Here is a 15,259-nt window from a genome sequence, read left to right as displayed (position 1 = left end):
TGTTTTTTAAAGTTCTTAACTAACTCTATTAAAGATATAACATCTTTATCATATCAGATATTCTTAGCTTATACTTGTATATAATCTACATTAATAGCTAGATTCATATTTAAGAAATCTTTCTTTCAGTTAAACTGTTCAGCTATATCTGTCTCTTTGATATTATCTTTAATAAGAGATCAGTCATTTAATCACTTCTCTATACTTCTGTTTTTCAGTGCTTTACAGATATTGTGATATCAGGTTCTTATATTCTCTTAATAGTCTGTAGTTATGAGTGAGAGACAATTTCTTAATAAATGAATAATCTTCTTTACATTATCATTCTCATTGCATATATGTTATAGTTCTGTGATATTCACTGTTCTTTATATATTAATCTTGTATCTTTATCATATCTTCATTCAATTTCTCATATTTCATATATTTGATTTTTCACACAGTGATCTTAATATTATATACTATCTTGACCTCTGCAGTGACTTCTTCTGAATACTCAGGTTTCAGAGATTCTTCTAGTTCAGAGAAGATATCAGGTTTATCAAGATTGATAAAGTCTGATATCTTCTTATTCTTTGCATATTCTAGTATATGCTTGTATTAAAGTTTTCAATCTTCAGAAAGACTAAGATAAACTATTGTACTAGACATTATCTTATCTATCATATCAGTTATATTGAATGAATTGAGAAATCAGTTCAAGTATTTGAGAATATAATCAGAATTCAGTGTATAACAGTTAAGTATTTCAGAATATATACATGTCAGAATCTATCTTCTCAGTTCAAATGATAGTTATCAGTTTAAATGAGGATTGAGATCAGTGATCAATCATCTCAGTTTGAATGATAGTTTATCAGTTCAAAAGAGAATTAGAATCAGTGTATCATACTTCTCTTCAGATGCTGCTTACTGAGAATCAGGTATGATATAACAGTCAAGTAATTCGAACTGTATATGAATGAGGATCAATCATCTCAGTTCAAATGATAGTTATCAGTTCAAATGAGGATTGGGATCAGTGTATCGCGCTTCTCTTCAGATGCTGCTTACCAGGCTCATAACTGTTGAAATGGGTGTCACACATGAATATGTTGGAGACATATGAATCTTATGTGTATCAAGATCTGCTTATTATATTATCCATACACTATCTAATATATCTATTTCATACAAAAGATAGAGCTATTTATAGTAAAATATATGTGCGAGCCAAGAGAGCTAGCATAAGTGAGTATTAGACGAGCGTTGTAGTAAGCTGATGATGATGAGAAATATTGTAGTAATACGATGTTGGTGGCGTTCAGTAGTGTATAACCTCTTTTTCCTGACAGATGTATACTCGGCATGGACAGTGACCGCCGAGCAAGATGAATACTTCACAGCATGAATTCACATCTTCTCCAATGTTGGAAGAATAATATAGGAGATTCGTTCGTTTCGAAGTATTAGAAGTAGAATACATTATTCTCTTCTATTATGCCCATCCTTGGGACCATTGAGATCGTCGCGTCCTTGGACATAGGTAGACTTTTTGGCTGCGGCACATAGACTAACTGTATGGTAGCATGACACCGTCATGGTTGAAAAGAGATAGAATATCAACCTTGCAAACGACCCGCTGGTTAGTCATACTGGTAGCCCGGGAATTCCTTGGTGAATGCAAAGGTAGTGAGGAGTGTTATATTTAAGCTCAGTGCTAATATTTCGGGGAGAATAGCTTATGGAAATAATATACACTTCCGAAATTCAGCCAGGCCTGCACAGATACATGCCGTACAATTACCACACCGAGAGCCATGGCATTCTCGTGGAGCTAGGGTCCGATACGTGCAAGGCTTCCGGGAGTAGAGTAGTGCCCTAGCCCAGTGTTTTGATGGACAAAGACTCCACATTGAAATTATCCGCCATCCAGCAAATATTCACATGCCTATGGCCATAGGTATGTATGTCGTGGAGCAGCCTGCAGAGCCTGCCGAACAGTCTCTCGGGACAAAGCTCTCCCCCGCCTGCATCATCAAATATCTCTCGAAGTGGTTTTGACCGTGCCATGCAGGTACGCGTCAATTTTCTCGGTTGGTTGGGTATGCACCCGCGAGGCGCCTGCCGGTAGTAATGCGTTCCCATGCGAGATGACTCTGGCGAGTCTCAACGAACACGTGTTTGGGTATCGCGCAGCGCATTATCTATTCCGAACCGAAAGAGAGAGGTCGGCTAATAGAAGTTTAGGATCGAGAAAATAAGGTGACTCCCAATGAGCATGTGGGAGTAAAAGGGCCCCAGGGTATGTCCTTGGACTGTTGAACGGCTCCATAACAATTTGACAGATATCCTGCATGATCTCTGTGTTCTCTGCAAAGTAGAGAAATAAAGGACATTTACCCCTCACGTTGCATTGCCTGTTCGTTCGATCTGTTGACCGCTTAACCGCTGGTCTGCATCATTTCCGATGGATCTACAGCTCAAACACCCTTCCGTTCTTTCAGGGAAGCGGAGGAGCGCTTATTTATCTCCATACGGACCCGCCAGCACTTTGGCAAACAGAAAATTCGAGGGATGTAGCCTCGATCCGTCTAGTAACTTTCAACAGGGTGTCCGAACTCGAAAGTGACCTGATGTGGTTATATGCTACAGGCAAATGTTGATTCCTCAAACAGATCGTCCAATGGATGTCGCGTTAAGGATGCATGATGAGTTCAGCTGCTCGAAAAATCCCCTGACACAAACCACCTCAAGAGCCTAACCAGTCCAGTAGGTAGCCTGCCAAGTTCGTATCACGAATCCCCTAATATTTTTAGGTTCTGCCGAATAACATCCCTGTTGCAAGCACGTTTCATGCTTGAGCTAAGGGGGGAATATATTGTATGTATTATTACGCGGAATGGCCATGCGCAAATTCAAGATATAAATTTAGGCTGGAAACTCAAGAGCAAACTCGAGAAAGCGCTCTTGGCGACTTCTGCAATGAAGCTGTACAACATTGTTCGCCCCAAGTACAGAACAAGACGATAAAATTGTCTGATAACATATTTTGTGTTCACATATTCTCGACCGACGGACGGCATCCGGTGGTGATGGTTTCAGAATCATTATTAATAACTGAAAAGGAATCGAGAACTGGAGATGGGTTAAATAAAAATCTGTCAACTAGCGGCCCAGAGTGGGGAGGGAGGTCGTATTGTGGATGTGGATAGAGCGTGATAACCCGCCAAACGAAACCCAAAGCACGCTCCATGGCCTGCTCGCGGTGTTGGATGAGGATATGCAGTTGTTATTGTATTATTGTTATGTTATGCATGGCAATAATGAAGAGCCAATGCAGGTCCCTGGAAGAGAAGTAGAAAGATGGCGAAAAGGTCCGAAGTCCACGGGATGTGATATGTTCCTCTTAAATGCGGGTGCAATGTGCAATGCTATTGTGTCGCTGCGTGGATTTGTCCAGAGTATCACAACTCGTCAGAGGCGGGATAACCTTACGAACGAAGCTCTAACAGTACAGACTTGATTCGTCCCAAGGAACCAGTGAGCCTGCGGCCCTGACTGGTTTCCCCATTCCAAAATCCAGGCACACCCGTACTGTGTACATGTATGTACATCTGCTTTTTTATTTTTTTAATTTTTTTTCGCGCTTTATTTAACTCAATCCGCCAACCAGAAAAATCACCCGTGGATCCAGTTTGGTTCGTGAAAGAATGGATGTCGCCTCCATTGCTGGCCACTCATGGTCAATTGATCCATTCAACAGCGGCAAAATATGAAACCGAACGAGCTTCAAGCTTGCAGCATTTCAAGCAGGTTTAGGCAAAAGGACTCTATCGAATTCCCACCAGGGGCCCTCCTTTTTTCTTTGCACTCTTCATGAATAGTCCGTAAGTTAGACGGTCAGTTGCTCAAAAACAAATCACCAGTAGCGTACTCCGTAGAAGTCAATGATTGATATATACTATGCTATTGCTGTATATTCTTGGAGCTGCCCTCAAGCTGCGAATTCAATTGATCTGACATCGACATCACTTCTTGCGTCGTCCAAGAGACTTCTGTTGCACCTCCGGTTGACCGATTCACCACGTTGTATCCGTATCCCCTGCCCAGTTTAAAATTGAGTACGGGTCCGTAGAATTGGCCGTGTTTATTCCTGGCAAACCGAAGAGACATCAACATTCTGACTGGTTGGGAAAAATCCTAATTATTATGACGGAGTATCCGTCGCTTGCCCTTGGCCTATCGCTCGCTCCTCATTCGCTCCACTTCGTCCCCGCTGGGCTGGGGATATTTGCGTTCTTCAGCCGCCAGAAATCTGGGCCAAGGATAGTACTAAAGTAGTAAGTGAAAAAAAAAACCTGGGAATTCTGGCTGATACGATACCATAATAAGAGCAAATGTCAGCCAGCACCGGCGGAGTAGCCTGGAAGGAAAAATACCCACCAAATTCACCAGATTCGCAACCAGCTGGGATCTTCTCAGCCACAGTTTTCCGCTCTCTTTGTCTCCTTCGCTGCCGGCCGCGCCTTTATTACTCGATTGCGCCTAGTCGAGATTATTTCTCTTCCTTTTGCTGGGCCCCATCCTGGCCCTGTTTCGCTTCAACGGCGCTCTGTCTACCTCTAGTTGCAAACAATCCCTGACTCCAATCTTGTTGTCGCTGTCGCTGTCGCTGTCGCTCGCTGCCCAGTAGTGCGTGCCCTTCATTCAGACTTCCCCCATCATCCAGGACACACAGCATCCACCTCGACCGTGGAGGCTCGCTACACCGACTTCGAAGCAGACGACAATCATTCTCCAGCCGCTTTACTGTTGCTCATTCGCCGTCCATCTAAGTAATCCGTATCGCCTCTTCCTCCATCGTTACGTTTTTAATCCGGGGGGCGGTTGAGTGAGAGAGAGTGTGTGAGAGAGAGAGAGAGAGAGAGAGAGTGTGTGTGTGTGTGTGTGTTGTCCCCGCCCAACCACCAGCATTGTTTTTCGCTGTTTCCAAAATCGCCCGCAGTTCCTGTTCCTGGCCGCCGCAACAAATCCAATCCATTATTCCCATTCCATTCCACTCCATGATACCAGCTCCAGAGACCTAACTGTCCGGGTTTGTACTCTTTGACAGGCCTTAACACCGAAACGGCGACTTCTTCCCTCCCCTTCTGGTGACAACAACGGGGGACGCGCTCCACCAATCCACGATGGGATCGGCTCAGTTTGGCAAATTTCACGTACAAAATCCCTTCTTCTTCTTCTTCTTCTACTTTTTTTTTCATTTTTTTCATTTTTTTCATTTTTTTCGTTTACGCTTGTGTCTATATATTTACTTCGATTTACTGACGACTGATGTTTTTTGGTGTCGCAGGACTTTTGTCAACACTCGACTCTGCCAGTGTGTAATGTATGTATCACTTCTTGCGCCAGAACCTCCAATGCCCCGGCCATCATCAAGATAACGCCGGCCCAACTTAGCAAGGAATGCTTAATAACACAATTACCGTTGCGCATAGCTTTTCGTCGCAGATAACCAACCCCCGAATGAGAAGTTCGGAGGATGCGCCCTTACGGGAATCAATCTGAGCGGTGAAAGGAACCTGGCGAACTTAGGTACGACTTGAACTAAACACCGCAACCACAACCTATATATCCACCTGAAGTAGGATCTGACGATAGAACTGCGCAGGATCCATTCTTTTTGCTGTCACAGCAATTTTCCTCAGTGGGTTCTTAATATGGAGATCGGAGTTGAAGCGAGCTGCGGTGGGAAGAAGGTGTGTTTATACAAACTCTCCTTGGCGATGCGACGCGATGCGATGCGATTAAATAAAAATTCAATTGAAAATGTGTGAAGTTAAATAAGATAGAGGCTAACCAAACCCGTGGTGGCACTTTCTTAGGGAGATTCAAATATTCTTAGTTGGATACATGATAATTCAGCTTTGCGAGATCTTCACGATTGGTGGGATTCCCCTCGCTGATAATGTCAGAAAAGTATGTCTGAAAACTGCATCCCTTTTGGGACCCCGGAATCAAACAACGATAAAAACTAACGGCTCCTGTTGTGCTTCAGGGATTCACGGTCGTACACCTAGCTGCCATTGCCGCGACGGCCTGGATATTACTTCTTAATGCGATCGTCGGGTTCCAGCTCCTCGACGACGGCACCCCAGTCTCAGTCGGCCTTCTCATTGCTTCCGGGGCCATCCTGTTCATAGGGACCGGTTATATCGCGTTGGACACTGGCTTCCGATGGACGGGCCATTTCGACCCGAGCTTGAACGGAGATAATCGAAATATCGGTCTCTACGTCTTATATCTGCTATTTCCACTCGTTTGCTTGGTCGCCTTCTTCGCGTTGGAAGCGGTCTTGGTCTTACGTATCCTTGGGGAGTTAAGGCCTCTGTGTATGTTGGGCCCCTTTTTTTGCTACCCAATTGTCTCTGTGACACTCTGAGCCGATTCCTCTGTCTCCCCCATTGCTGACCACTCTTGTCCTTTGATATATTTAGTATACCTCAGCGCAGCCGGCCTTCTTTTCACCATCGGACAGATTTTCCAATTCGTCATCAGCACTCACCTATGTTCAGCATCTAGAGGGAAGATAAACGGATCTCTCTTCGCGACCCTCTTCACAGAACTTGCTGTTGGGGCAGTATGGATATTCTGGAGCAGCATAACCGAGGACGACTGGCCCGTCCCCGTTGTAAGTGGTGGCTACAACTAAGAAACAACTTAACCTCCCAAAATTTAATCATAATTAAAGAAAGGGGTGGAGTGAAACAAGGGGGTGAAACCCGGAACAAAAGTTGGAATCAAAAGAGGAATCTCGCGCTCTGATGTGATACACCTTCGAATTGATAGGGATTGGACGTACGGAAATCACGAAAAGCACCATACTCATTGTCTTGGAAAAGCTACATGGTTTTCATACTCTCATCCCTTTCAATGTTTGGTTGTCGTTTGTCACGTCGTTTTTCCGCCGTCCTCGTTTTTCCCACTTGACGCCGCTCCTTTTTTTTTATCGCCATTACATACCTCCTCTTGGTTTGCCCTCCTTTTATATCCTTTTGTCATTCAGTCGTCATATCTTTGCCCCTTGTTATATTCTGCGAGCCAATTTCGAGTCATCTTGCAATTTTTCCTTTTTTAACCAATCCTGGATACCAAGCTCTGTTATATCAAGTGCCTACTTCGGCATTTATTTTTGTCCCCTTATTTCCCTTGATCTCCCTCCTTTTCCTTTGTTGCTGCTATAATATTTTCCTTCTCTTCATTATGTCTTGAACATGGCATACTTATAACCATTTCTTCTACCATGTGTGTTGATTTTCCGCGCCCTTTCCTCCCTTTTTTTCCCCTTGTTTTTGTTTTGCTACTTAATCTACGTCTTGATGTTCAAAAAGATATCCCTACAACGTCCCACTCCCCCAATCAGTACAAAGACTGCACGACTGTCTTTTTACCCTATGATGTTTCCTTCTTCTCTCTTCTCTCTCCCCCCCTTACCTGTAAACTCATTCTTCGCACTACATTTATCTCCCTAGCCTCCAAACCTACTTGCACTCCTTCCATACATGCATACATACGTACCATACAATATCCACTATTGTCACATTTCGTTAGTCTTTCGAATATGTGATTTTTCAAGTTTTCTCGGTTTTGGATGTTCATCTTCATCTACCTCATGATAGCCCCGGCGAGTTTCTGTATTTCTTAAAAACAGTAATAATAATTGAGAGACTCGAGTGACAACATACAGTTCGAGGTGTTCGAAAGAGAGAGGAGAACATTGTCATGATGATTTTGACTCTGCCAAGATGAATATATGATATCGATCGTCACACATACAAAAATGAAAGGACATTTGGTGGAGATTTGAGCTAGCATCACCCGGTGCAATATAGATCGATATATTTATCCCTGGCAATTTACAAAATTGAGGTGTTATTGTGTCTCATCCCCAACAGCATAACTGATATGGGACGCTTATTACTTCAAATTTCAAAAGATCTCCCATTCTAACATTACCTTCCCGAAAGAACAGAAGTACAAAGGGAGAGGATATTGTCGTGAGATCGTGCTAAATGAATAATATAAAAGGCCCCTTGTCGTGTCGGATACTTTCGTGTTTCATTTTTAAATGGCTCAGTCCTGGAGCCCTCCTTAGGGCTAGCTTCCATATTGGGCCTAGCATCCTGGCATGGTATGGAAATCTTTGAGCCCCTTTTCTCCTGCGATATCAGCAATTGTTTTCTCTGCAATAATACTGACTCCGTGTATACAGAAAACTTGACCTCGCTAAGTGCGCCACTTGACCTCATTACATAATTATGACCCTGACCTTGCACAAAGCAGCACAATACAGTAATAATCAGTTGATAATTGACTTTCAACCTTTCAACCACTCACTCATCCATTCACTCAACCTATTAATCAATTAAATTTTTCATTCTTCATAACTAAAAAAGCAGTGAAATAGCAGATATAACAGCTCTAGCTTAGATAGTAAGTAAAATATTAATAAAAAAGATAGAAAATCTGATAGACTGACTGTATAACTGTATCTGAGATCAGAATCAGAATATTTAATAATTTTATTACTAATTTAACTGATCTTATTACATGATTTTAATATTAAATAGTAGTCTTATACTGTCTCAGTGAGACTTAAACTGACTATGTAACTAGACTAATTATGTGATTATATCTGAAATCAGAATCAGATTTTTTAATAGTTTTATTATCAATTTAACTGCTCTTATTACACAGTTTTAACATTAAATAGTAGTCTTATACTGTCTCAGTGAGACTTACTGTCTACTCTTATCACATTTTTCAAATAAGACTATGATTTTCACTTCTCAATTTAAATTATTTTTATTACTTTAAATGACTTTAAATCTCATTTAAGTGTTATCAAAAAGCATTACTTTTTAAAAAATTAAAAATAGTCTAAAAAAAACCTTAAAATGTCTAAAAATAGTAACTTTATACTAAGAATGAAATTAAATGAGATTAAATAAGATCACTTTCTTATTTTTTTCAAGTCATAATTTCATTTTAAGATCTGATATATTATATATAGTTACTTTACATGTTTTTTTAATAGTCAGTCTCAGTGAGATTTACATCAAGAAATGTATGAGATTAGATTAAATGAAATTAAATGTGAAATTTATAGTCTCAGCAGTCAGTCTATATATAGCTATGTCTGAAATCAGAATTAAACTTTATAGTTATTATATTATTTAAAAGTATTACTTTTAATTATAATTTATATTTATTACATTAATCTCAAATCACATTATTTTAAATATTAAAGATTTTAGATTTACTGTTTAAATAAAAATCTAGTCTTTGTGATTCGGAAGAACGTATGACTGTCGGATAATAACGCGGCCGCTTCCGAACTACTAGCATACGCGTATGAGTGTAAAGAGGCCATAGCGGCTGCTAATTAAATTAGTATATAATATTATAATATATAAGAAGTCAGTATACATCTGTAATTGTACACTGACTTAAGCAATCTTTGAATCATATCTGATAGCATGTCTAAAAACTGGTGAGAAGTGCAGACTTCTTCAGAATATAATAATTTCATCTATGAAGTAATTTATAGTTATCATGTTAGTGTGGTTCTAGAATGTCTCAAAAGATAGCATATGAAAGACAGTGAGTGAAAAAGCATTTGATTGATACTGCTTCACTTGTTGAGAAAAAACTTCACACTCAGATAAATATAACATATGTGAACAGATAAGATGTGAGAAAAGAAATAAGAGTAATAAATCAGATTTAAAAAAGACTACTCTTCACTTAAAGAGATAAAAGAGAGAAAGTGATCATCACTGAAGTTGTATAATAATAACAGAATAATATAGTGATATAATAATACAGTGATATAATAATAGATATTATATAATTAATAAGAAATCACTGAAATAAATATCTTTTCTAGTTAATACAAACAACACTCTTCTCTGCTATCTGAACCAGAAGATATACAGAATCTCTCAGAGAGTTTACTCAAAGTAGTAAGAAAAGTAACTGAGACTGCTGAACTGAAATTGAAGCTCTGTATATATATAAGAATTCTAAATAAGATTGAGATCTTGTATACACAGTAGCAGGCTGAGACAGAAGTTAAACAATAATTAACATTCACTGCAGATTAAGCATTCACTATGAAGAGCTTCACTGACACAATTATCACTATTAATAAGAATAGAGAAAATCAGATCTTAGATCTGTAGCAGAAGATTGAATATTTATACAGATAAATAACTATACTAAATCTGAAGATCTTATTATAATTATTTATAATCTCTTCAGAAGTGTATATATTATCAGAGATTACTATACAGAATGAGAATTTAAGTATAAGATATATTAAGCTAAGAGATCTGCTGAAGTTATTAAGCTTTAATAATAACTGAAAAAATAATACTGCAATCAGCTGACTAAGTCAGATATAATTATATTATCAGATTGAATATGAACTCACAGACAGATAATTAATAGAATTTTAATAAGTCTTAAGATCTGCTATGTTTCTACACAGAAAAGTGAAGTTATTATAAATAACTGATAAAAAGATGAATCTCACAGATCTGAAGTGATATTCATTTTTATAAATATAAAATGAGTTTTTCAAATGAATCTTGCATAACTTTAAGAAAGTGAATGTATAAGATAAGTATTATAAACACTTTATTAAGTGTAGATAAGTGAGTAATCTTATATTGTACTTCATACACTTCAGTTTACACTATCTCATATTGAATAAAGAGCTTTCAATATCTTTCTATTTATAGATCTTCATTCATAATCTTATACCTGAGTTGAGAGTGAAATGAAAATACTTAATCTCACAGTCAGATATAGTGAAGAAAGCATATAATATTCTCATTGTACAGAAATAAGTAAGTCAATTATAACAGAAAATACTGCAATTGAGTATATCTCAGCAGAGGACAGATAATCAGACTTCTATAACACAAGTTACACACTCAGATGTAATGAATCTAGATCTGAATATTATTACTAAAGTACTGAATTCTCTGAAAAAGAGATTCTCTGAGTGAAAATCTTGATATTATAAGTATTGAGCTTGCTTCAACTGCAGATACTAAAATCATAGTATAAAAGATTACACTCAGCATGCACAGTTAAGAGAAGTAAGAGAGTTAAAAAACTAGCAGAATTAGTGAGCTTAAAGATACTCACTAATATTCTATAAAAAGTCTTCAAAGTAAAAGAGATGTCTGTATTAGATGACTCTCTGAATTCTGCAAATGCAAAGAAGAAGCAGGCTTTTAAATAAGATATAAGTGAGAATGATGAAGTGAACACTCATCTCAATGTCTTGAGACCTGAAATGTTAATGTATAGAGAGCACTTGAGTTAGAATTGAGAGATAGCTGTAAAAGTGTTAGCAGATACAGAAGCTTCTACATAATATATTAATAATTATATAATTTGAAGATTGAAAGAAGTCTGCTGAGTGAAGAATTCTCAATATATAAGATTATCTGATAACTGATATTTGATATCATCTGTAAGAGTAAGAGTTCTCTTGCACTTCAGAGAATGATCTTGCTATATTTAAGCATGAGAGCTGCAGAACATGAAATATAATCTTATTCTCAGACTTGATTGATTTCAAAGATTCAATCTGCAGATTCAATGATGTACATATCATATGCAGTTGACTGATAGAAAGAAAATGATTCATACAATTCTATCAACTAATATGAGAAGAACATTTCACATCTCTAATATAGAAGAATTAAATCTGCTTATACATTAACAAGTAAAGAGAATGATTTATAAGACCTCATCTAAAAGTATTCTGTATATTATACAGAACTCAGAAGTAGAGAAAACTAAGATAAAAGATATACAGAAGAATAAGTGTATGAAGAAGCTTCTGAAGAAGTATGAGAAGATCTTTTAAACAGATCTTTCATCAGAATTGTCACTGAAACAAGAATTCATACATGAGATTGACACAGAGAATGCAAAACTTATCAATCAGAATGTATACTCTCTGTCACAGACATATCTTGAAGAATAAAAGTGTCAGATCATCAATCTTCTAGAATATGATTTTATATGACTCTTATCAAGCATGTGAGGCTTTTCAGTTCTATTTGTGAAAAAGACAGATGAAGAGTGACAGATGTGTATTGATTATTAAGCACTTAATAAGCTTACAATTAAGATGAATATTCACTGTCACAGATTCAATAATAGTTAAATACAGTTGAAAACATCTGATATCTATCAAAGATTGATCTTCTCTCAGAATACTGATAGATTTATATAGATAAACTGTCAGTTCTGTAAACTATATTTAATATATAATGAGAGAAGTTTGAATTTCTAGTAATATTATTCAGTCTGATAAATGCATCTATCATCTTTCAAACAATGATGAATATGATTCTTTATAAATAGAATAAAATCTTATATCTCATATATCTCAATGAAATTCTAGTCTTTTCAAACTTATATAATAAATATCTGAAGTATCTTGATGAAGTGCTTATAACTCTGACAGAGTATAAGCTCTATATTAAATCAATTAAGTGTGTGTTTGAAACAGAAGAGTTGAAGTTTATAAAATATATAGTAAGTGATAACTGTATACATCTCATCTCAGAGAAATTGAATGTCATAGTGAATTAACTGTGACTGAGAAATATACATTATGTATAATAGTTTCTTGAGTTAATCTTATATTACTGCAGATTTATCAAGAATTTCATATGAATATCTGCATCACTCTCAGATCTCTTAAGAGAAATAAATACAAATCTGTGAAAGAAGAAGTTTTATTCAATTATCTGAAATATCATGTGTGAAGAGACTTTTCTCACACTGAGAAAATATATAATAACATTCTCAGTGCTTATTCAATCAGATCATGATAAACCTTTCTACATTGAGACAGATGCATCTGAATGAGCTATCAGAAATACTCTTCTACAGATGAGTAAGAATAGCAAGCTGTATCTGATAGCATATGATGATAGAAAACTATCAGATATCAAGCTCAATTACTCAGTGTATGAAAAGAAATTGCTAGCAATTAAGCACACACTGATGTTGTGAAATAGATATATTAACAACAGATATATAACAATGATAATCACAGATTATGAAAGTCTTGTCTATCTACAATCAATGATAAAACCTTTCAAACACTTAGTATGTTGAATCTCAGAGTTCTAAGTATATAATCTTCATATTAAATACTGAAAGAAATTAAATACTGTGATATCTGATGCAATCAGTCATAGATCTGATTTCATAAGTGAGAATTCTGTGAATCAGATATAAGAGATATTTGTGTTAAATACACTGAGAGAATGTAAGAAATCAGAATGAATGAACATCATGATCTCTTACTTGAAGAATAGCAAGATATCAGATAATAAGCATCTTGTAAAAGTAGTAGAAGAGATGCTTTCAAACTTCAAGCTGAGAAAATTAAAAAATGATGTTATGCTTTACTATGATCTAGAATATGTGAAAGCTTTCTATCTAGAATCTTTATTTAGATGTAACTTGATAACTCACATGCATAAGAAATTCAGTCACTTAGAAAGCTCTGAACTCATGAGTGTACTTGAATCAAGAGTATACTGATCAAGCATGACTGAGAATATTCAGATGTATACTCACAAGTGTCTGAATTGTCAGGTTGTGAAAGAATCTAAGAAAGGATTAGAATGTGAGAAAGTATAACATCAGATGAAGTGTATAATATAACTGTTTAAATAATAAGAGATGAATCTCATAGACATATTACTATGAATATCAAATGAAAATTGATAAATAATCACTGCTATTGATTACACTACTGACTGACCAGTTATGAAAGCAGTTTCAGAGATAACAGAGAAGATGATGATGAAGTTTCTATATAATAAGATCTATATTAACTATGAAATGTCATATGAGATTCTAACTGATAATAATGTGAATCTTGTAGAAGAAGTGATGAGGCATTTTATAAGTCAGTTATAGACAAGACATTATAGAACAACATTATATTATTCATGAATGAATGAGAAGATAAAATACTTGAATGAAATCTTGAGCAATATGCTGACAAAATATCTAGTGAGCAAGCCTACAAGATTATGAAATGAATATCTCAGACAGATGCTATTAGTCACATGAATTCAGCAGTATGCAGTTATCAAGTATTCATCATTCTACCTGTTGTATGAATTGCATCCGCGCATCCCGGAGAATGCTTCAGAAAAGATAAGAGAGGAAATAACAGTCACAGATACAGAATCAAGATTGAAAGAGATCAGTCATGTATGTATAAAAGCTAATAAGTTACTTCTGAATCAAGCAATTCAATTGAAAAGAATATGAGACTCACTTGTTAAGAAATCAAGTCTCAAGATAAGAACATGAGTTCTTGTACATAATGAGAGTTCTGAGAAGTTTCAATCTAGATGATTTAAGTTATATAAAATACTTAAATCATATTCTCTGAAAATGTATATATTGAAAGAATCAGAGAGACAGATCTTACACAACTTAATTAATAATTCATAACTTATGAAAGTAAAGATACAAGATCTGAGCAGATTATAGTCATCTACAGCACTATTATCAGTGTTGAAAAAGAAGAGACTTACAATTGAAAAGTCTCATGAAGTAAGAGAAATTATAGATGCTTACAAATCAGATGATCTCACTTATTTCAATCTTTTCACAATTATAAGAAAAGAATGAGAAGAAATGAAGAAATCAGATAAATATCACACTTTAATAAGTGATGAGACTGTAGCTGATCATATAATAATGTGTTATAAACAGTAGATATAACATGATAAAGAGCAGTTTCAAAGCAGCAGACTTGTATATGAATCAGATCACAGAAGAAAAAGAAATTCAGAGTTAAATTTAACTGTTTACATCAGTTCAATCACAGAGATTACAGAGAATAAACTATCTGAAATATTTATAGATGTGTGAGACTAAGTTATCTTGATCTCTGAGAATGCTCAGAGATTGAGTGAGATTAGTTTCAATGAGCTGTTCACTGTAGTGATCTGAGCAGGTGAAGAGAGACAGTATAATACATGAGACAGAATTACAAAAGATGAAAGCTATCAAATCTAGTCACTGAATGCTGTATTATATAGAGGTCATGTAAGAGTAGTGACTAGCAGATAAAGAAAAAGTATAAGAAAAGAGATAATGAATTAATCATCAACTGTAAGAGTCAGCTGTAAAAGACAAATGTTATCATACAGAA

At 36.4% G+C, this 15,259-nt stretch overlaps 3 protein-coding genes across 3 annotated transcripts; 2 read left to right on the top strand and 1 right to left on the bottom strand.

The window, feature by feature from the left end:
- Positions 1 to 435: 435 nt before the first annotated feature.
- On the bottom strand, positions 436 to 1,087 carry BDCG_17193 (uncharacterized protein; the record flags this gene model as incomplete). Its single annotated transcript, XM_045426339.1, has 2 exons — positions 436 to 584; positions 1,054 to 1,087. The coding sequence occupies 2 exons, from the start codon at positions 1,085 to 1,087 to the stop codon at positions 436 to 438; spliced, it is 183 nt and encodes a 60-aa protein (XP_045281396.1).
- A 963-nt stretch (positions 1,088 to 2,050) lies between these two features.
- On the top strand, positions 2,051 to 3,505 carry BDCG_05785 (uncharacterized protein; the record flags this gene model as incomplete). The annotated part of the gene is made up of 4 exons (XM_045421480.1): positions 2,051 to 2,056; positions 2,230 to 2,288; positions 2,760 to 2,982; positions 3,152 to 3,505. The coding sequence occupies 4 exons, from the start codon at positions 2,051 to 2,053 to the stop codon at positions 3,503 to 3,505; spliced, it is 642 nt and encodes a 213-aa protein (XP_045277358.1).
- Positions 3,506 to 5,702: 2,197 nt separating this feature from the next.
- On the top strand, positions 5,703 to 6,694 carry BDCG_05784 (uncharacterized protein; the record flags this gene model as incomplete). Its single annotated transcript, XM_045421479.1, has 4 exons — positions 5,703 to 5,741; positions 5,908 to 5,961; positions 6,041 to 6,374; positions 6,480 to 6,694. 4 exons carry the CDS (start codon positions 5,703 to 5,705, stop codon positions 6,692 to 6,694), a joined length of 642 nt encoding a protein of 213 aa, XP_045277357.1.
- Between the last annotated feature and the right edge of the window lie 8,565 nt (positions 6,695 to 15,259).

This window comes from Blastomyces dermatitidis (assembly GCF_000003525.1).
Source record: "Blastomyces dermatitidis ER-3 genomic scaffold supercont1.6, whole genome shotgun sequence".
NCBI classification, from domain to species: domain Eukaryota; kingdom Fungi; phylum Ascomycota; class Eurotiomycetes; order Onygenales; family Ajellomycetaceae; genus Blastomyces; species Blastomyces dermatitidis.
This window is presented reverse-complemented; position numbering and strand designations above follow the sequence as displayed.